The 21,496-nt window shown below is 36.0% G+C and overlaps 1 protein-coding gene across 6 annotated transcripts in view; it reads right to left on the bottom strand.

Annotated features, from left to right (window-relative positions):
* Tasor (transcription activation suppressor) overlaps positions 1-15,909 on the bottom strand; it is a 44,075-nt gene extending 28,166 nt beyond the window's left edge. For 5 of the 6 annotated variants that reach the window (XM_013361416.4, XM_078038369.1, XM_013361419.4 and 2 more), the window contains exons 1-7: positions 15,298-15,909; positions 7,087-7,232; positions 6,010-6,102; positions 5,335-5,407; positions 4,668-4,759; positions 3,980-4,141; positions 1,390-1,514 (exon numbers count right to left, since the gene is read on the bottom strand). In XM_013361416.4, coding sequence (XP_013216870.2) covers positions 1,390-1,514; positions 3,980-4,141; positions 4,668-4,759; positions 5,335-5,407; positions 6,010-6,102; positions 7,087-7,232; positions 15,298-15,637 — 1,031 coding nt within the window. In that variant the 5' untranslated portion in view covers positions 15,638-15,909. The remainder of the gene's footprint in view (positions 1-1,389; positions 1,515-3,979; positions 4,142-4,667; positions 4,760-5,334; positions 5,408-6,009; positions 6,103-7,086; positions 7,233-15,297) is intronic. The other variant, XM_005317223.4, reaches the window with a different exon arrangement.
* Positions 15,910-21,496: the final 5,587 nt, after the last annotated feature.

The raw sequence follows: 21,496 nt of genomic DNA, 5'->3' as shown, positions 1-21,496 counted from the left end.
TTATATTATGTGAACAGGTACTTATGGCTGTGGATAGCCTCCAGGGCTTATTTATTAACATGAAAAAAGTGCTACAGATCTGGGGTTGTGGCTCAGTGGTATAGAGCAGTTGCCTAGCACTAGGTTCAATTCTCAGCAACACATAAAAATAAAATAAAGGCATTATGTCCATCTACAACTAGAAAGTAATTAAAGATTTTTTTAAAAGTGCTATATCTGAAGACAACTTAAAATGAAAGATAATTTTGATCTGGAAAACCGATTCAGGAGGCCAACTTTAAAATACATGTTTCATGATATGTGGCTTTTTAAAAAGTCATTTATTTCTAAATTGAAAGCACACATGATTTCAAGTACATATAGGAACTCAATATAAAAATGAGTACACCTCTCTCTCTACAAACTATTCCACTTGGTTAAAACCAAATGATTAAAATGAATTCCCAAAGTGGGCAGCAATGTATAAACATACCCAGGGCAACTCCCCATTGTGTGTCTGGGTGCTATAGCACACACTTGTAATCACAGCATTTGGGAAGCTCAGGCAAGAGTATTACAAGTTTGAGGCCAGCCTCGGTTAACTTAAGCGAGACTATCTCAAAATAAAAAATAAAAGGGATAGCGATGCAGCACCAGTAGTACAGTACCCAAGTTCAATGACCAGTATTGCAGGGGATAAAAAACCCACATATCTTGGGGAAAAGGGCCAACAATTTATATTTGGTCACCTTCAATTACAGCATGCAAGATAATCATCAATAGTACTCAACAGTAACTGAACATCAGAATCACCAGGAAGAATTCAATCATCAATGACAAGGCTTCCCATGACTGAGATGTTTTGTTCAGAAGCTCCTCATTTCAGGAGAGCTAATGAACAAAATGTTACTTTTTAAAACTGCATTTACAACTACACAAACTTTGAACAACAAAAAAAGAGCTTAACCAAATAAGGTTTAAGTAAACTTTAGCTTAAACTTTTTTTCCACAGAGTCAATCTTATCCTTCACATTGACGTTTTTGAATACTAGGGATTAAATTTAGAGATGCTTTACTACTGAGCTAGAACCCCAGCTTTTTTTATTTCTTTTTTTTTTCATTTTTAATTTTGAGACAGGGTCTTGCTTTAGGCCCTTAATAGTTTTCTGAAGTTGGCCTCAAATTTGCAATCCCCTGCCTTAGCCTCATGAGTTATTGGGATTACAAGTATGCACCACCACACCCAACTTTCACACTGACCTATTAAAAGTTATCCTGAACACTTGAGAATCCAATTAAGTTTTTAAAAAATGGAGGGGAGGGGAGGGGAGGAAAGAAAGTAGTCCATCTAAATCAGTAGCATAAGCTCTATATCACATCACTCTGGATAATGTCTAAAACTCATCTTACCTGGATGAAGATACAAATTTTAGAGTTTGTATATCATCTTTGTAAGTAAAAGACACAACTGCATACGGACAAACGTGCCTTGGTCTTCGCCTTAGTTCATCAAAGCCATACTCATAAAAATAATACTAAATATAAAAAAATGGAAAATTAACTTCTTTAAGTAGGCAAGTAGTATGGAGTGGAAACGTTTATCTGATTTTTGAGAAACAAAAACCATTTATCACTTCTGATTTTAAAGTTATAGCTCCAGCATTAATTAATTTAACAAAATTTACACTTTATATTCATCTTGTGATATAAAATATTGTGCTATAATGTATCAAATCCCATGTTATTAGTACTGGTTGTTCCAAAAGTTTACTTTAAAGAGCCGACTACTAGGAAGATGCAATAAGTTTTCCAGTAAAATTATTACAAACAGAGCAGAAACTCCCAAGTTACTACAGAAAAGCCAACTTGGTACAAAAAATAAAATATTAAGGCCATAATCTCAACCAAACCCAAGTATCATCCTATGACCCATCAGCTTCTCCCCTTCACCTATTCACCATATTCATTAGGCTAGGATTTTGTGACTTGTAGACTAGTCATTTTCATTTTTTAAAAGAATGCTTCAGCTTTTATATTTTGGGTTTTTTGTTTTTTGTTTTTTTTTGGTACCAGGGATTGAACCCAGAAGCATACCAGTGGCCCACATCCCCAGCCCTTTTTATTTTTTTGAGACAGGGTCTTGCTAAATTGCTGGGGCTGGCTTTGAACTTGAAATCCTTTTGTCTCCACTTCCCAAATTGTGGGACTACAGGCATACATCATTGTGCCCAGCTGCTTCAGGTTTTATAAACAAAGCAGCACTTTTTTAAAAAGTTCTTCCCTCTGGGAAATTACCAATATCAATAATGTTTCTGCTCTTAAAAAAAAAAATGCCTCAAATGTATCTTGAAACATACAGCTAGATTACAAATCCTCCTAGAGAAACCATAATTACACTGAAATTATATCAGTCAATATACTGTCCAGAAGGTAATCAAATGAGTCAGCTCCAGATGCCTGTGGAAAATATAATTTTTACTACTCCCAATCAAAGGTCTTCCCTAGGAGATTCTTCACAAATGAATTTTTTTAAAAAAAATTTTATTATATTCATGTAAAATAAATTTTTAAAAAAATTTTACTGTATTCATGTAAAATAAAATTTATTTTATTTTTTTCATGTAAAATAAAATAAATTTTATTTTACATGAATACAGTAAAATTTTAAAAATATATATTTCTAGGTAGGTTATCATCACTACTTTTCACAACCCATTTGGACATAAACTTTTATTTCTCCAGTTTTGGATACTGAACCCTGGGCCTAATGTATGTGAGGCAAGCCCTCTTGCACTGAGCTACATCCCCAGTCCTGTCACTTTTTTGTTTAAAAGATAATATTACTTTATAATCAAACCTCACATAAAAACGTAACATATACCAAGTATTACACTTTTAAATGTGTAATTCAGCAACTGACACAAAAAAATATATACACAATTATTCAGTCATAAAAATGAATAAAATTTTGTCATTTACTATAACACAGATGAAACAAGAGGGCCCTGTTAAATGAAGGAAATTGGGTTCAGAAATAAATACTACACAGACTCACTTTTATGCAGAAGATAAAAAGTTGCTCTAACAATTGAGATCATAAGAGTATATAGAGTAGAAAAGGGGATATGAGAGCTGGGATGGGTGTGTAAGAGGGGGAAACGTAGAGAGGTAGTTTAAGGGGCATGGTATGGGGTATGGTTGAATAGTTCTTTTGTTTTTTTAGTAGATGGGACAGAACCTAGGATCTCATATATGACTCAGCACATGCTCTACCCTGAGCTACATTCTCCAGCCAGAAGGAATAACTGAATGATCTACAGTATAATAGGGTAGCTATGGTTGACAACAACTAACTATATAGTTCAAAACAGCTAGCAGAGATTATAAATGCTTCCAACACAAAATGATAAATTACCTAGATCTGACGACATTGCATATATGTACTGAAATGTCACTCTGTACAACATTAATATGTACAATTATGTGTCAAATTAAAATGTTTTAAAGGAGAAAAAAATGAGTAGTTACTATACCAACTATACCTGAATAAAACTTTAAAAAATTGTTTGTATTTTAAGTTAATAAAAATAAAAAATATCAAGTCAACAGTATAAAATGTTATGAATTAAGGTATTTTAAGAGGCTTTAACTTTACCATGAACACAGGTAGTGTTTTATTAGTCAGATCCTTTTTTCCCCAGAAAAAACAAGGTTTCAAATGAAATACAGAATGCTAAAACAGTGATCCACCAGGTTGAGGTCATGGCCTACAAGGGAAAACTAAATAATTTGAATATTACCCTGTAGGTCTGAGAAGCCACAGTACATGTCTGAGCCATCTTGGAAACACTAAACACACTGAAGTGAGGGTCACTGAAATCTAGCAGTGATTTGTAGAAACCAGATACTGATGTGGTGGCAGAGGGAACTAAAAGAGATATTTTGAAGGATTTAGTAACAGATATAATGTCATAACATTAAGATGGTTCCAGGCACATACCTGAGTAAGCTCATAGGCTCTGTAAGCCAAAAGTGATGTAATTCTACTGGCATTCTTCGACACGTGACATTCATGTTTTGGTGTGGGGTCCAAAGCACTTTTATTTAACATAGACTCCAAACTTTTTACACCCATGGGATCATATATACTCTTTATTTTACCCTAAAACAGAGAAAACTTTTAAGTTCCTACCTAAACATGATTTTTAACTATATGACATTAATATTTTAATAAGAAAAGAGAAATTCTATTCATAACATTCTTCATTAATCTACATCACATTAGCAACACATTACCCTTTTCATTTTCTTTGGAAAAGAAAACAACCATTAAGTATGGTTAGCTTAGATCAAAGTTCACTCTCAAAAGTATCTTCATACTTGGTACTTCATACCAAGAGTGGGCCTCAACATAAACATTAATTCTTAATTTAATCAAACTCTAAAAGTCAACTAAAATTAAAATCTAGATCACTGTAATCCCAGCAACTCAAGAGGCTAAGGCAAGAAGATTTCAAATTAGAGGCCAACCTGGGCAATTTATCCAGATTCTGCCTCAAAATAAAAAAGGGGAAGGGAATATAGCTCAGTGGTAGTGCACCCTGGATTCAATTCCCAGTACCCCTCACGAGCAAATCACATATTTTGATGCCATATTTTGGTAGGTGAAATGTAAAAGTTCCAATTACCTTCATTATTTTAAAAATAACAACATCACCCACTGCCCCAGCTTCCAAAGGATTAGCTTGCAATAAATCAGCATACCTAGAAAGATAGACACCTAATAGAGAAAAATTACAGAATTTGAATAAGTAGGGCATGAATAAACATTAAAAATCCAAATATTTAACAAATAATGAAAGAGATAAATGGTATAACAACTTTTAAAGAGATGTAACAGAGGACTAAGGTTGTGGCTTAGTGGTAGAGTACTCGCCTAGCATGTATGAGGCACTGGGTTCAATCCTCAGCACCACATAAAAATAAATGAAGGTATTGTGTCCACCTACAACTTAAAAAATATATTTAAAAAAATTTTTTTAAGAAGAGATGTAACAGAAATCTAATATTTAACCAAAGTAAAATTTTTTTTTAAAAAAATGAAGTTAATTACTTTTAAAAGACAAAAATCACCTGGACTAGAATAATACATTTGAAAAAGTAAGCTTTAATCATTTAGAAGTATGCAAAACAGGAAACAAAATAAAAAATTTTATACATTTCAGATCCTGAAACTATTGTCTTGTTACAGAAACATGATAAAGCATGCAGTAATAGAATTACAAAGACTGCAGCAAAATTGAGACTTTTCAAAGGCAGCTTAAAAGTAGGTAAATAAAAAAGAAAACAAATTACCCATGGAAGGTCTGCCAAGAATTGTTATTTTGGACTGTCCCACCTGTAATCCTTTTTCACATATACTTTGAACCTATATGAACAAAACATTTCATTTTGCAATCATAACATTAAAAACATGAAGTAATTTATAAACATGTTTTAAATAAAATCTAAACTTCTACACCATGTATATTCTACATTATAGAAATATCACATTTATGAGATAGTTTATGACTAAATATCAACACGAAACCGACTTACACTTCCAAAGTAATCATATTTGGAATCCATCTTTATTGGTGCTAGGGATGGACGGATAACTCTGAATTCTGGTCTCTCACAGACATTACCTTTTAGAGTATTAGAACTAGCAAAATATTTTAAAAGAACATAACTCCACTAACCATCTTTAATTAAAAAGGTATTCCTTTATAATTAACAATATAGAAAATAATTTTTAAAAAAGAAAATGCATTATCAACACATCTAGGGAAAGACGACAAGAGTTGATCAGAGAAAATGTAGCATATCTGATAATTGTGAAGCAACTATTTTGCCCTCTTAAATCATTTCTTCAACTCATGTATCCAGAAAAATGTTATTTATACTTATCAAATGTATCATTGAATAATTATGAAATTAACCTACAATAGAAACACCTTTCTATTGTTTTTCTGTAATTAGTTAACTCACCTGATATCTATCAACCATGAGAAATGCATAGGATTCTGAAAGTTCCTTATCTAAACGACCATCAGACTTCAGTTCTCTTCGCTTTTCTGCAAACTAAATGAAATTGAATCTGTAAAAATTACTTAGCATATGACTGTTTGGTTAAACAAAGAGTTAAGAATTATTTTCCATGGAATCCCAAACTCAACAAAGTAGAAATTACTTTCTTCCCAATTTCTTTTATATTAAATAATTTTTTTCTTCCCAATTTCTTTTCTCCCTATTTTAATTGGCTCTTACCTATAGAAAATAGTCAAATAACCCATTAATTTTAACTAAATTTCTACTAAAAATCTAGCATATTCCAGTTTTTTACATGTCAAATATTTCTAAACATCTCATTTTCCTAAATCAAAACTCAAATATCAAATCTGTACATGAAACTTAGGTTCACTGTCTAACATGCTCAAGTATTTCCCCTTTGTTCATACTTTTTCACTAAGAATTTCCACTAATGATGTTAACATAACCCAACCAAGCAACTATGGAATAAAATGAGCATATCTTTAAAATACACACACACATAAAATTCAGTTATCTTCCAATTTAGACAGTTATATTAGTATGTACTCAAAATAAACAGTAAAAAGTCATACTATAAGAAGGGCTTGGTGGCACATGCCTGTAACCCCTGTAATTAACTTGGGGGGCTAATGCAGGCGAATCACAAGCTCAAGCCCAGCAATGGGCAACTTAGTGAGACTGTCTATATAAATAAGGGTAGGCTCAGTATTAGAGCATGCCTGGGTTCAATCTTCAGTATAGCAAAAAAAAAAAAAAAAGGTAATATAAACAATACCTATACTAAAGACTTATAAGTTATTTCATATAATGCCACATTAATCAGAATTTAACATAGTAGATAAACATCATACTATAGCAACAATGTTTAGGAGGGAAAAAATCATACCATTTAAAGCCTGTTTACCCTTCTGTAATTTAGCCTTCTTAAAAGCTAGCATTTCTAGAGAAAAGGTTTTCCTAGGCTGGTAATTGGTGCTGAAAAGACTATTACAAAAAGTACAAATTAAAACATACCTCCTTTTCCAAAAGCTCATTATGTATCAAGCAAGCACGTTTGTAGTTAAAATTTGCTACTGAAGTTGGTTCGAGGTAAGATGAATGGAGAATATTTAAAACATCTTCAAATTCTCGAGAGCCTGGTGTTAGTGGCTGGAAAAGTGCTACAATAAAAAACATTTATTAATTTTAAAATTATTTCATCTCAAATGTAATTTCTACTTTTGAGGTTTTGTTACTCTAACTTAAAAGTGGAAAAAAAGCATCAAGGTTATTTAATTGATATACAAGAGATATTAACTCACTGAAGAAATATTGAAACCAGTTGGCTAGACTGACCAGTTATTCAACAATAAGGATCTGCTCTTAAACATAAACAAGGAGGTTGCAATTTTCAAACCCTAGGAATGCTACATTAGGCAATCTTAATTATTTAGATAGACTGTTATAAGAACCTATGCATGAACTTGACTTTTTCAAAACTATTTCACATCATACTGAACTGGTATGTTTAGAACTGTTATTCAGCAAACTCAATGCTTACGCCATAAGCACATTAAAAATGAAGACGTGTCTATAAAAGAAAGTGATGATATTGGTGCCAAAGTTGTAAGCAGCACGGCATATTGCATCTACATAGCTTTATTATCAAGACAAAGTAGTATATTTATTTTGACAGCTTAGTAAAATTTTAAAATGTGGGTCTTTGGATTCAAACCTCAACACAAATACCAGACCAACCATATGCTAGTTTTGTGTTGGATACTGTATAAATGACTTAACAGCTCAGCTTCTTCATCATAAAATGGAGAACTCTTACCTGTTTTAATAGTGACTACATGGACCACATGGGATATGACAATGCACGAGTAAACAAAGGACAACATCTGTTACAAAGTACTAATTTCTTACTCCCCATATTTTCAACCATTCTATATCCTATTTAATTTTTAAAACACTCAAGTAAAATATCTAATTTGTTCTTCAGGATTACCAACCTAGTAACCTCAAATTTTCAATTTACACAACTTTACTAATAAATTTCAAACATCCATTCTATGTATATCCAATTTTCCTCAAACCAAAAAGGAACCACTTTTTACTGTAGAACAATTCATAAAAACTATGTTATACTATCTTCTATCCAAAACACTTATTAATAAGAGTCAATAATGTCTATCAAAAGAGACTACAAATCAAAGTGTTCTGGGCTGGGGATATGGCTCAATCGGTAGCATGCTGGTCTGGCATGCGTGTGGCCCTTGATCCTCAGCACCACATACAAACAAGGACGTTGTGTCCGCCGAAAACTGAAATATTAAAAAAAAAAATTCTCTTAAAAAAAAATGAAAGTGTTCTACTTGTACACAAGCTCTGAAGTATGTCATCTGGCAGCTAACTTAACTGTTTTTACTGTATTTTCTACATATGGTTATTGAATTACAAAGGACATAGTGTTAAGTGATATATTAACAAACCGTGTATATATTATAGAAGTGTCTGTAAAAATTGTAGTTTTCAAACCAGGCATTGTGGTGCATGCCTGTAATCACAACCACTCAAGAGGCTCAGGCAGGAGGATCACAAGATCATGGCCAGCCTGGGGAACTTGGAGAGTTCCAAGGTACAGCTTGGTGGTAGAGATTCCCTGGGTTCAATCCTCAGCAAAGCCGAGGAAAAAAAAAAAAAAAAAGGCAGTTTTTTTTTTGTTTTTTTTAAATATTTATTATTTAGTTCTTGGCGGACACAACATCTTTGTTGGTATGTGGTGCTGAGGATCGAACCCGGGCCGCACGCATGCCAGGCGAGCGCGCTACCGCTTGAGCCACATCCCCAGCCCCCAAAAAAGGTAGTTTCTAATGACAAAATGTCATTATAAAGCGAATGGTAACCTACTTTGAAATTGCAAGCATGCAAAGAATAAAGTCAACATGGTTATAGTAATGCAATTAATAAAAATATTAAAAGCAAGCTTGAAAGTAATACTAAATTGAAAAAGACCACATGATTACTAAACACAAAGTATCCTATAATCAAATTTGCAGATGTACTGAATAACTTATTAACTGTAAACTCAATCCAGAGCAGAAATTATGGCTGCCTTGTTCATTACTCATCATATGCCAGTAGGTAGAACTGTGAGTGCTGCCCCAAGTAGGCTGAAGAGCTGAAATAAGTACATAAAGAAATGAGAATAAACTTTGTGGAGAGATTATTTTATACTGAATACAAATATAATCTACAACTACCAATATATGATTATCATTTAAAATTAAAACAATTCACTCAAATTCAATAATATAAAACAAAATGAAAGCTCAGAAAAGAGAGTAAGAGAACTACATTATCAAAATACAAAATATTTTAGAAAATATAGTAGGATAAACCAACATCTTATTTCTGTAACAACTATCTCCTACTAAGTTGTGAAAAACTTGGCAAGGAAAACAGCATGTGGAAGTCTTTATAGGTTTTCACATCCAAAATGGGCCAAGTTTCATTTTCAAAGTCAAGTTTATGCATAATTTTTCTGTTTCTCAACAATGACTTCACATACCTGTATCAAAAAATCACATGGCTTCAAATTTCTATGACATAGTCTACATGAAACACATTTATACTCGAACACTATTTATACCAATCTAATTATTAGTAAAAATAGTCTAATTTGCATAAGATTGACATTTGCATAAAATTGACATTCTAATTTTCCTCAAAAAAAAAAAATCACATAATTTCCAATTCATTCCAAAGCAATGTCCAATCAAGTTATGTCAAGTGTACTCAAGTAAACTCAGTAAGGAAAAAATTCTTGCAAATAGAAATGCAGGGGCTAGGGATGTGGCTCAAGCGGTAGCAGGATCGCCTGGCATGCGTGCGGCCCGGGTTAGATCCTCAGTACCACGTACAAACAGAGATGTTGTGTCCGCTGAAAAAAACTAAAAAATAAATAAATTCTCTCTCTCTCTCCCCCTCTCCTCTCTCTTTAAAAAAAAAAGAAAGAAATGCAGCAATAGATCTAACAATAAATACTTGTGTAGGCATTTCATATTTTAAATGCCTCATTGACTTCACCAGTTAGGTGAGAGTTATATCCCCGATTTTGGTCCAATGATCATTTCAATAAAAAAAAAATGTTCTAACTATTCTAAGGAATCCAAGTTTACAACTTGGTATTGGCAATATAGAAATTTAGTTCATCTTCAGAATGTACATGTCCTGTTATGTCCTTAATAAGAGATCGCTTAACACTGCAAATAACCTAATAAATGTATCTTGTCATGTTTAGTGTGTATGTATATTATAACCTCAATAATGGATCATTATTAAGACAATAACAACTATGTGATACTTAAGTGAAGAGAATATCTCCATCATCCATTTTCACTTAGAGAAGTGGGTATCCAATATACTATTCTCTGTATTCTGAAAGTAACTGAGTCTAATCATTTCTAGGTCACTACCACTTTTCAGATACTAAGAGATTTACAAGCATTATCCCATTTATTCACCAAACACATGAAGTTCAATATGTCTGTTCCTCAAACTCAAATAAAATTGACACAGGTAACAGCTGACTTAGCCCAAGGTTAGAGTTAATGAACAGGACAGGCAGAATTCAAATTCAATGACTCCAAACCACTGTAAGCAAAACAAAAGAGGCATGCGTAGGTAATCAAACTGTAATCTTCCATTGGGTCAAGAGCTGGAAAAATATGATTATTTCCTAATGTTATAGATCAAGAAATCATATAGGACATTTAGGCACAGGCAATCAGCTATAAAGAATAAAGAATCTGATTTCTACCTATTATGCTTTCTATCCTCTTATGTGTCTTCTTTCAAACCTCTTAAACATTCTTTTCTAATATTAACTTTCCTAGAGATGACAGGGCCAAAAGTCATAATACTCTATATGTCAATAGCAGTAACAAGATAAGTTCTTTAACACACAAAACCTTGTTTAATTTCACTATGAGCATGTCAGAAAGATGAGTTGGCTTTGATGATACAAGGTTTCCCTACTGACAAACTAATTATCAGATTATTTTAAGAGACTGAAGAACACAATTTTGGAATAGTACTTGAAGATTTATAATTCAAAACAGGAAACTAATAGAATCAGAACTAGAATTCATATCTCCTGACTCCCATACTACAAAAAGGTATTTTTAATTATTGATAACATACATTCAAAAATTGAAGGCTACATTCAATTTAAACAGTTGGCACAGACACAGAGCTTATTTTTAAAAAAACAAAACATTAGTCTAAAAAATTACTACAGACATGTTTTAGAAATGGGTCTTACATCTGTAAATCAAAATGGTTAGAGAGAGTATAGAATTAGGAATGAATACACTGTGGAAGTCAAGAGAATCCAGTAAGAATATGAAACTTTTTTGGGCTGAGGACTAGTTAAAGTAAATTTTACCTCTATTGTTTAGAATTTATAGAAAACTATCAAAAAAAGTTTTATGTGGGGCTGGAGCTGTGGCTCAGTAGTTGAGTGATGACCTGGCACATGTAAGGCACTGAGTTTGATCCTCAGCACCACATAAAATAATATAAAGCTATCATGTCCACCTGCAACTAAAATATATATATTAAAAAAATAAGAGACTTTGCCTGTTTAAAAAAAAAAATAAGTTCTATGTGAATGACTAGGTTCTGCCTAGACTTTCCAGTTCAGGCTTATTTCTATATAGGGAGAGCTACAGTTCCCAGAATGCAGTCACCCTTAAACTTCCTTAAGACTTGGCTGACCCAGTTACTTGGGAGGCTAAGGCAGGAAGATAATGATCACAAGTTCAAGGGTAGTCTGGGCAACTTAGCAAGACCCAGTTTCAATATTTTAACAAAGGGCTGGGAACCCCATGGTAGAGCACTTATTTGCCTAACACATGGGAGGCCCTGGGTTCAACCCCTGATACCACACCAAAATAAATTTAAAAAAAAATCACACACACAAAAATACCATTACTCCCACCTGTCTACAGTGTTTTCAAAAAGATAATTGCAAGTTTCTTGAGGGAAAAGTTGGAGATTGGAAGGAAAATGAACCATCACCTCTACTGGACTAAACTAGTATAAAAACTGGCACATGAGCTTCAGTTAATTTGAGATTCCCTTATCCCCTACAAAAAAAACAAAAACAAAAACGTAACCAACATTTTCCAGAAAGTACTTCATCACTACTCCCCAAGAACTTTGTAGAAAAAACTGTATTAAATAAAAATACCAATTAAGGTGACTTTTTATAACTTACTAAATTTAGAAAGATGGTGATTGTAAACATCTAACAAAATGCAACTGTAGACTTTGGTTAAATATAAGGACAGTGCATCTTTATACTACAGAAAGTAGCTCAACCAATAAATAACACACATCAAAAACAGTAAAGTAGGGCTGGAGTTGTAACTCAGTGATAAAGCACTTGCCCAGCATGCATGAGGTCATGACTTCAATCACCAGCACCACATACACTAAAAAAAAATATGTATACACACACACACACACACACACACACACACACACACACGCCCTTCTAGTCAACAGTTAGGTCATTCAAATTAGTAATGATTAAATATGTTCATGGCAAACACATGAATTTTTTCAACTCAAAATTCTCCAAGGTTGAATACATGTTAGTATTCTACATTTTAATGGGGGAAAAATGTTTTCCCCAAACATGTTAGACCAACAACCAGCTCAAATCTTTGTTATACCATTGAGTAGTGGTAAGTACTCTCAACCTAGGTTCAAATTCCAACTCCACCATTTATTGGCTGTATGACAAGTTACTTCTCAATACTTTTTTCTTCATCTGTACAAATAGAATTGTTCAGATTTAGTTAATATACATAAAGTGCTTAAAACAAGGCCCATAATTTATTAAACACTATGAATTGCCATATATATTATTAATTCATTTAGAATGGTGTTATTTTGGATTTTAGGCTATTGCCAAGATCAAGAAAAGACAAGTTATACTCACATAGTATTTCCTTTAAGGTTTTTTTTTTAATTAAAGTCCTAATCTTAATTTGACTGGAAAAGCATAGTTGCAAGCAAAGGTTTGTGATATTAAAATACAAATGCTTTTGATACAAAAAGCTCAAACAGGCATACCTACTGAAAATAATCTAATATTCAAAATAAACACTCAGATGTCAACTAATAATACCTAGGCAAATCCCACAGTGATACCTTTACAAGTCTTCCAGATAATACTAGAAATGTGAAACTAGCAGTACCTACCCTCTTTTCTTTATCAATATAAAGTTGAAACTAAAGGACTGACTTCTCTCAGCTTAAAATCCATGGTAGTAATAGCTGCTTATTTAATTTTTTAAAAGTTCTATTTAAAGTGTTACACTATTTGAACAAATTCTGCTCTGTATAAATATTAAATAAAAAAAAATTACCGTTTCGCTAAACGTGAAAAAAAAGTATTTTCCTTACACATAATCCCCCTTACAGGTGAAAGGTTAACAATCTTTTACTTCTAAGTGAAGACTGAAAACAAACTTCCCTTAAAATGACTCCAGGGCGAAAGCATCCAGGGTCTGTATTTCTGAATTCCTTAATTATTTTCAAGGGATGTATATTTTTCTCTAGATTTGGTTTATCTAGTTTAAAGACAACCACAGCGCCTCCTCACCTTTCAAACCAAAATGTAAAGGTTTCTAAGCCAGTATTTCAGTTCTAACAAAATGTAAAAGGGTATGGTGGTTTGTTCATATTCTTAGACACTTAAAACCCAAGAGAGATGTTAAAATGATTTTATCAAGTTGGGAAAAAATGTTAACCTTCTACCCTCATAACTTGAGCCCATTTGAATGTACTTCTAAACTATTTTCAATCAACTGGCAATTTCAATAAGCACCTAACTTTTCTCATATTGAGTATAACCATACCTCTTATCTAAATACACCAAATGAATAGACTATCTTAATCCACATTCTAAAATACTATTTTAACTCAATTTGAGATTTTTCTAGAAACATTCCTCATGTTAATGGAAAGATTAAATTTGTCCACATGGTTTCTCACAGCAAGGATTTTCTTGGCTTTGTCATCCAAATAGAAATGAACTTTATCCGTACTGATAAAGGGCTCTAACAATTCAAGTTGTGCAAATGGTGCTGGTTATAGGCATGCACAGTCAAGATTCTAAATTTTCACTGATTTAAATAACAAAAAAGCTTTCTTCAAAATTTTAAAAATTCCTGTTAATTTCTAAAGCAAACGATATAAGACTGAATCTACTCGATCGGGCAAAAATGAGCGACTTTAAAGCAAATCTAGAATATCCAAAATTATTGGAAAGTCAAAAATAATCCCCTAATAACAGGAAACTTCGACACTAATTTTATCTCCATTGTTTTATAATATGGCATTATGATTTAAAAAGGTAAATATAATTAATGTAATTGTTCCCATACTGGTATCAAAAACTAAGCCTGGACTTATTTAATCTGAAATTCAAAACCAAGTTGGAGACTCTTGGGCATAAATGAACTTCTCATTTTTTTTTCCTCCATAGGGAAGTTACTGCACCAAGAACCTACCTTCCCCTTCTTTTCAAATAAATAGTTTGTATTAAAAAATTTTTAAAAACTATTAATCTGATGCTTCAAAGACAAGAAAAAAAACCTATATGAAAATGAAGTGTGATGGAAAACAGCAGTGTGCATGGATCACATCTACTAATGCAAATTTCTAAACAAGGGAAGACGCTGACATCAAGCAAATTTCAAGTAGACACATAGCTGAAGAATTTTCTTAAGGAGAAACACTTGTGGTCCTCAGAACGCAATGGCCTTGGAGAAAGCCCCAGAATCCATGGCCATGGGCTATTTCCACAGTGAGACTTGTCAGAAGCATCTTTAGGAGGACACATCAGCTTCTCTGCCTTCAGGGGTTGGGAAGGAGGGGCGCCGAGCACCATCTTTCCTCTCTGGGAACTGCAGCTTTACCGAGAAGCTTCAAACCTGAGCTACTTCCAACTTCCAGGGAGAGGGGGAGCAGCGGAGCGTGGTTCCACCGCTTTCCTCTCGCACCAAGCGCAGCTGCTGGGCGGCCGTGACAGTGAGGGGAGAGGCGGCTGGCGCTGCGTGCATGTTTACGTGTTTCAGATGGGTGTGGGAACAGGCGACAGAGAGATTCTAATGAAAAGATGGAGGGGAGAGAGAAAGAGGGGTTGAGGAGAAAGGGAGGCACCACCTTTCTTTTCTCTGCTCTTCCTGGGGATCTGAAAACTCCTCCTAACAGGCCTTTCGGGCTCTTCGGGGCCTTTGGGCAGCGCGGCCGCGCCCGTCTCAGATGACTCCTGAGGCTGCTCGTGGCTGAGGCTCTGGGCGGCCTCGGACGCCGTGGTCTCCTCAGGCCCCGGGCCGCTGCTGGGCTCCGCGATGGTGAGGCCGCCGCCGCCGCCGCCGCCATTTTGTGGGGAAGACTCAAGGTCCGGAAGCGCCTGCTTCATCTCGTCGTCTCCGCCGCCGCCGCCACTTTCCCAACTCGCGTCCGTCGGCGGAGAGGCCTCCGTCTCCGCCACAGTCGCCATCCCGCCGGCGTGAGGAGCTCCGGGAAGCCTCTGCCCACAAGGTCGACGGACGTGGGGGGAAGGGGCGGCAGGCCGGCCTCGCCGCCGAGCTGCTCTCAGCCCACCCACCCCCTTCCCCCCGTGGCTGCGGACCGCGTTCCCGACCTAGCAGCTTCTTGGGAGCCTCAAAGCAGGCGCCCAAACGTGCCGCCCTGGCCCTGAAGCCGCTCCTCGTACGGGCAGTTCTTAAGCCGGCCCCCGCCACTCAACGTGCTCGCGTCGGGGCCGGGAGGGGGCGGGGCCTCGCGAGCTGCCCCGCCAATGGGAGCTCGGCGTCCGCCTCCGCGGGTGCGGATGTACCGCGCCGGGGGGCGGAGCTTTGGGGTGCCCGAGCCCGCCAAAAGGGGCGACCGCAACGCCCCGCGAGTACTTCGACGCCTCTGTGGACCTCGGCGTGCCTAGGCCCCACGGCCTCTCACGATTTTCCGGGTCCCGCTTTACAGGCGCTGCAGGAGAAGGAGGAGGGCTTGGCCTGGACCCGGGAACTCGGGGCGTCGCCCAGCCGGTGTAAGACCGCCTTCTCCACCCCCAATTTATTTGGGCTTAAACAGGTTTCGAATAAGTGAATCGTGGTTGATCCTGATTTTGTGAAATAGTGTATCCGGAGAAAAGTTCTCGAGAGGCGATAAGAGACTGAACTACACCAATAAAGCAGCCGAGTTTCTGCACCCGCCACATCTTGCATTTTAACAGACTACCCCCACTCACTCCTCTCCCCTCTTTAGTCCCTTAAAGACTTGACTCAGTGGCGCGAACAAGCAAGCGCTGAATACCTGTGATCCTTTAATAAAATTTACACAAGTGTTAAGGGCGAGGGAGGCTGTAGGCTTTTTAACCCCCCCACCCCCACTTGGCTTTTTCAGTTATTTATAGTAAATATAGTTTTTTTTTTTAACCGCACGTTTAAAAATACAGCAGGTTGTAGCTATCCCTTAATACAACTTGGTAATTTAAGTAGAAAGACTTTTAGTTTCAACTCAGCATTAACTTATAGGTTAATATGAGTACAACCATTATTTGATGGGTGCTTTCTAGATGCTAGACACTAATTTACCCACATTACCTCCATTTAATTTTTCCAACAACGAACAAAGAAGATAGTATTTTGCCCCATTAAAAATGTGTTGCAAAACTTGGACATAATTAAAGAAAAATCAAATTAACTCTAGCAGAAAGTACTTAAATATTGCACTGACTGCTTTTATAAGACCTAATCATTACAGCAGCTCTCCACTTTTATGCAATTTATGAATGACACAAGAGAACAGACACTGTGCTTAGGATCTTCCAACAGCTGAATCAGGATTGGAGCCCAAATCTCTGAAAGGCTTTCTATCTCTTACGGAGTTGATATACCAAAAGCAGTAATTATTATAAAACCCCTCTTATTCCTGTTGGGTAGTAGGTATTCATTCCCATTTTTCTGATGAAGCAGCTCATGAGGTGCTAAGTTAAAAAAGAACAAGATGAATAGTATGTTAATGTTTGTACCCAAAAAGGGGAAATATATTTAAGTATATACATATCTTTGCATAACATTTTGTGGAAGCCTATATGAAATGGGAAGTTTTGATTGTGGAAATGGGTTGGAAGACAGATGTAGATATTTTTCAGGCTATATCGTTTTATACATGAAAGAACGAATGTATTAATCACTTTAAAAATCCCATTTTAGGCGGGCACAGTGGCGCAGGCCTGTAATCCCAGCGGCTCAGAAGGCTGAGACAGGAGGATCCTGAGTTCATAGCCAGCCTCAGCAAAGGCGAGGCACTAAGCAATTTAGTGAGACCTGTCTCTGAATAGAATACAAAATAGGGCTGGGGATATGGCTTAGTTGTTGACTGCCCCTAAATTCAATCCCCAGTAACCCCCATCAAAAAAAAAAATCCCATTTTACAGAGGGAAAGAAAAGCATGCTGAGAAACTGTTGTCATTACTCATTACCTCAAGTAAGAGTGAAACAGCAATCTTTAAAATTTTTTTTAGTTGTAGATAGACACAATATCTTTATTTTATTTATTTATTTGTATGTGGTACTGAGGCTCCAACCCAGTGCCTCACACATGCTAGGCAAACAGTCTACCACTGAGCCACAACCATAGCCCCAGTAATCTTTTTTTCTTTTTTTTTTTTTGTAATGGTGGGCATTAAACTCAGAGATGTTGTACCACTGAGCTACATCTCCAGCCTTTTTATTCTATATTTTGAGAGAAGGTCCCTAAATTGCCCAAGCTGTCCTCAAACTTGCCATCCTTCTGCCTCAGCCTCTCAAGAAGCTAGGATTATAAATGTGCACTGCCACTCCTGGCCTAGTAACATCTTAATAATCATCCAAAAAGCCAATGTAGAGGTTTTAGAAGGGTCCCTGTGTTTAAATATAAAGGAACTATAAGCTTTGACATGCCGATTAAAATAATCAGAGGTATGGAGTTCACACATAGTAAAACCAAAAAGCATTAATGATAGTAATGTTTCAGTGAATGAAATCACTACTAAGATTTTATAGTAATAATAATCCTTGTCATTTGCAAAAGTAATTTCAGATGTCTTTTTCAGGTAAGGTTGTTGGTTTTGATCATTACATATTCCTTAAGCCTTGAAGGTCACACAGCTAAGAAACTTTTTAAGTTTTTTTTTAACATTGTCATTTAAAGGCAGTAATAAAGAAAGAAAATAAAGGCCAAGGAACTAAACTACCACTAAGAGGTCTAACTCATAGACTTTTAAGGATCTTAGAATTATGGATGAAGATAGTATTATAAGGTTACAACTCTGTTGCCCACTTAGATACATTAAAAAATATAGAACTATCATTCCTTCCATTATGCTTGAGCTAAAACAATAATTTTTTAAAAATTTTGTACTTGTAGATGGATACAATGCCTTTATTTTGTATGTTTGTTTATTTTTTTTAATGTGGTGCTGAGGATTGAACTCAGTGCCTCACGCATGCTAGGCAAGTGCTTTGCCACTGAACTATAGTCCCAGACCTAAAACAATAATTTTACTTCCATGAAGTCATCTTCTTTCTCCACAATAACTTCTTTCTGGTTACTCACTGAGCAAGTATTTCTTGAGCGTGTCCTAGGGAAGCATAAGGAAGACTCTCTAATTCGGCAAGAAACTGGCTGAAGTTGATTTGTGTTTGATTTCTGGAAGAAATACTTCCATGCAATGGGGAAAAGGAAAAAAAAAATAAGGGGGATCCTCATTTGAGCATAAAATAGCGTTAGGGGTGAGCATATTGGCAGTTATCCCTTCAAGTATGCACCTAACTTGAATAATCACAATCCTCAACTCAACCCAGGACTCAAGAGCTGCTAAGATTTTAAGTTTTGTTTCGTTTCTGAGTCAAATCCTTCTAAGATTTTTTATAACTTTATTTTATTTTTTATATTTATTTTTATGGGGCACCGAAGATCAAACCCAACACCTCACACATGCTAGGTGAGTGCGGTATCACTAAGCCCCCTTTCTTTTTTTTTTTAAACATACAGCCCCACAGATGAATCTCATAGACACTAAATGAAACAAGTAAGATATAAAAAAAAGTGTAAACTGTGATTCCACTAACAAAGTTTAGACAAAAACAATCTGGTGATAAAAGTCAGAAATAGTGGTTTCCTCAAGCATTATGGAGATTCCTTGGAAAACTTGGAATGGAACCACCATTTGACCCAGCTATCCCACTCCTTGGCCTATATCCAAAGGACTTAAAAACAGCACACTACAATAACGCAGCCACATCAATGTTCATAGCAGCATGATTGACAATAGCCAAACTGTGGAACCAACCTAGATGCCCTTCAATAGATGAATAAATAAAGAAACTGTGGTACATATACACAATGGAGTATTACTCAACAACAAAAGAAAATAAAATTATGACATTTGCAGGTAGAATGGAGTTAGAGAATATCATGCTAAGCGAAGTAAGCCAATCCCCCAAAACCAAAGGCTGAATGTTTTCTCTGATAAGTGGATGCTAATCCATAATGTGGGGGGACATGGGACAAGTGGAGGAACTTTGGATGGGGCAAAGGGGTGGGGGGAGGGAAATGGGAGTAGGAAACATGGTGAAATGAGATGAATATCATTACCCTAGATACATGTATGATTGCACAAATGGTGTGTCCCTACTTTGGGTACAACCAGAAAAGTAAAAAATTGTGCTCCATTTGTGTATAATAAATCGAAGAGCATTCTACTGTCATGTATAACTGATTAGAACAAATTAAAAAAAAGAAAGTGTTTTCCTAATGTGGGAAAGAGCAATATGATTCAAAGCGGACATGAAGGAACTTTCTGTAATAATGGAAATGTTCTGTATCTTGATCTGAGTGAAAGTCACACAGTGTGACACATGTATATATGAATGTGTTGAATTGTATGCTGAAGAGTTGTACATTTTTAAAAAATATTTATTTTTTAGTTTTCGGTGGACACAACATCTTTGTTTGTATGTGGTGCTGAGAATCAAACCTGGGCCACACGCATGCCAGGCGAGCGCGCTACCGCTTGAGCCACATCCCCAGCCCCAAGAGTTGTACATTTTATTTCATGATGTTATTCTTCAGTTAAGTTCGAAAACTCTTCCATGGATTTCCACTATTCAAGAGATAAAAGAATTTTCCATGTGGTCCATAGAGCCCTACTTATTTTGACCTTGTCTACCTTTGTCTTCCATTTCCCTTATGCTCTTCACTGAGATTGCTTTCTCTAGCATACTTGCCAGGTTTTCCTGGCCACACAGTCAGCCTCAGGACGTGCTATTTCCCTAGTGTGGCATGTGGACAGCCAACATCTTTCCATCGCTTGTTCTTCACCAGTTCATTGAGCTCCTGCACTTCTGTTAAGCTTCACATCCTTGTGTAAACTTCCTGATCATCCCCATTCCCAGTCTATATTGGGTTCCCCTGTTTTGCTTTCATAGAATTTTGATTCTTTCCATTTACCTAACTTTCCCTAGTCTGTAATTATTCCCTCACCTGTGGGATTATTTAATTAACTCTGTCTTTCACTAGACTGTGTTCTACTTTCTGAACTGAAATGCAGTGTCTAGGTTTGCTTACCTAGATTCTCCTCAGGGTCCACCTTCAACACTGTATTTACTGAATATGCTTTTTGTTTTTTTTTTTTTTGTGGGGGAGGAGTGCTAGGGACTAACCCAGTGCCGTGTGCATGCTAAGGAAGCAGCATGCAAACACTCTACCACTGAGTGACATCCTTAGCCCTACTAAATAAATTTTGACTCCTGAAAACAAGCAGTGGCTATCTGGTATTCTTTGGCAGAAAATCTTCTGATATTTCACCTAACATGATTTGGGTTTATTACCTTTAACTGTTTACTGTGCTATATGTTACTTTAGAGCCATCTGGTTCCATTATGTGAGAATCTGGATCTCCCCCCAATATAAATTAGGATGTGTCTATTCAGATACCCTTTGCATGATTTATACAAATTCAAAGTTCCCTTTACTGCATTTGAGCAGACAGATGAACTTCATTTGCCAAATCCAAAGCTTGTTGAAATCAAAAGGATTTAACAATTGGGAGCAATTGTGTTCTATCAGCTGACTAACCAGGACAGACCTAGTTATAAGATCATTTACACCACTGCCCTTTCCCTGAAGGAAGACCTCAGTGGTTTTTTGTTTGTTGTTTTGTGTGTGTGTGTGTGTGTGTGTGTGTGTGTGTGTGTGTGTGTTGCTGGAGTTTGAACCCAGGGCTTCATGCATGTCAGGCAAGAATTCTAGTACTGAACCACAACTCCAGTCCCATTTATAATAACTTCATGTTGTAGTTGGTAGAGTCCTCTAA

Source organism: Ictidomys tridecemlineatus, chromosome 2 (assembly GCF_052094955.1).
Source record: "Ictidomys tridecemlineatus isolate mIctTri1 chromosome 2, mIctTri1.hap1, whole genome shotgun sequence".
NCBI classification, from domain to species: domain Eukaryota; kingdom Metazoa; phylum Chordata; class Mammalia; order Rodentia; family Sciuridae; genus Ictidomys; species Ictidomys tridecemlineatus.
The sequence above is the reverse complement of the archived record's forward strand: the minus strand, read 5'-3'. Positions and strand labels throughout refer to the sequence as shown.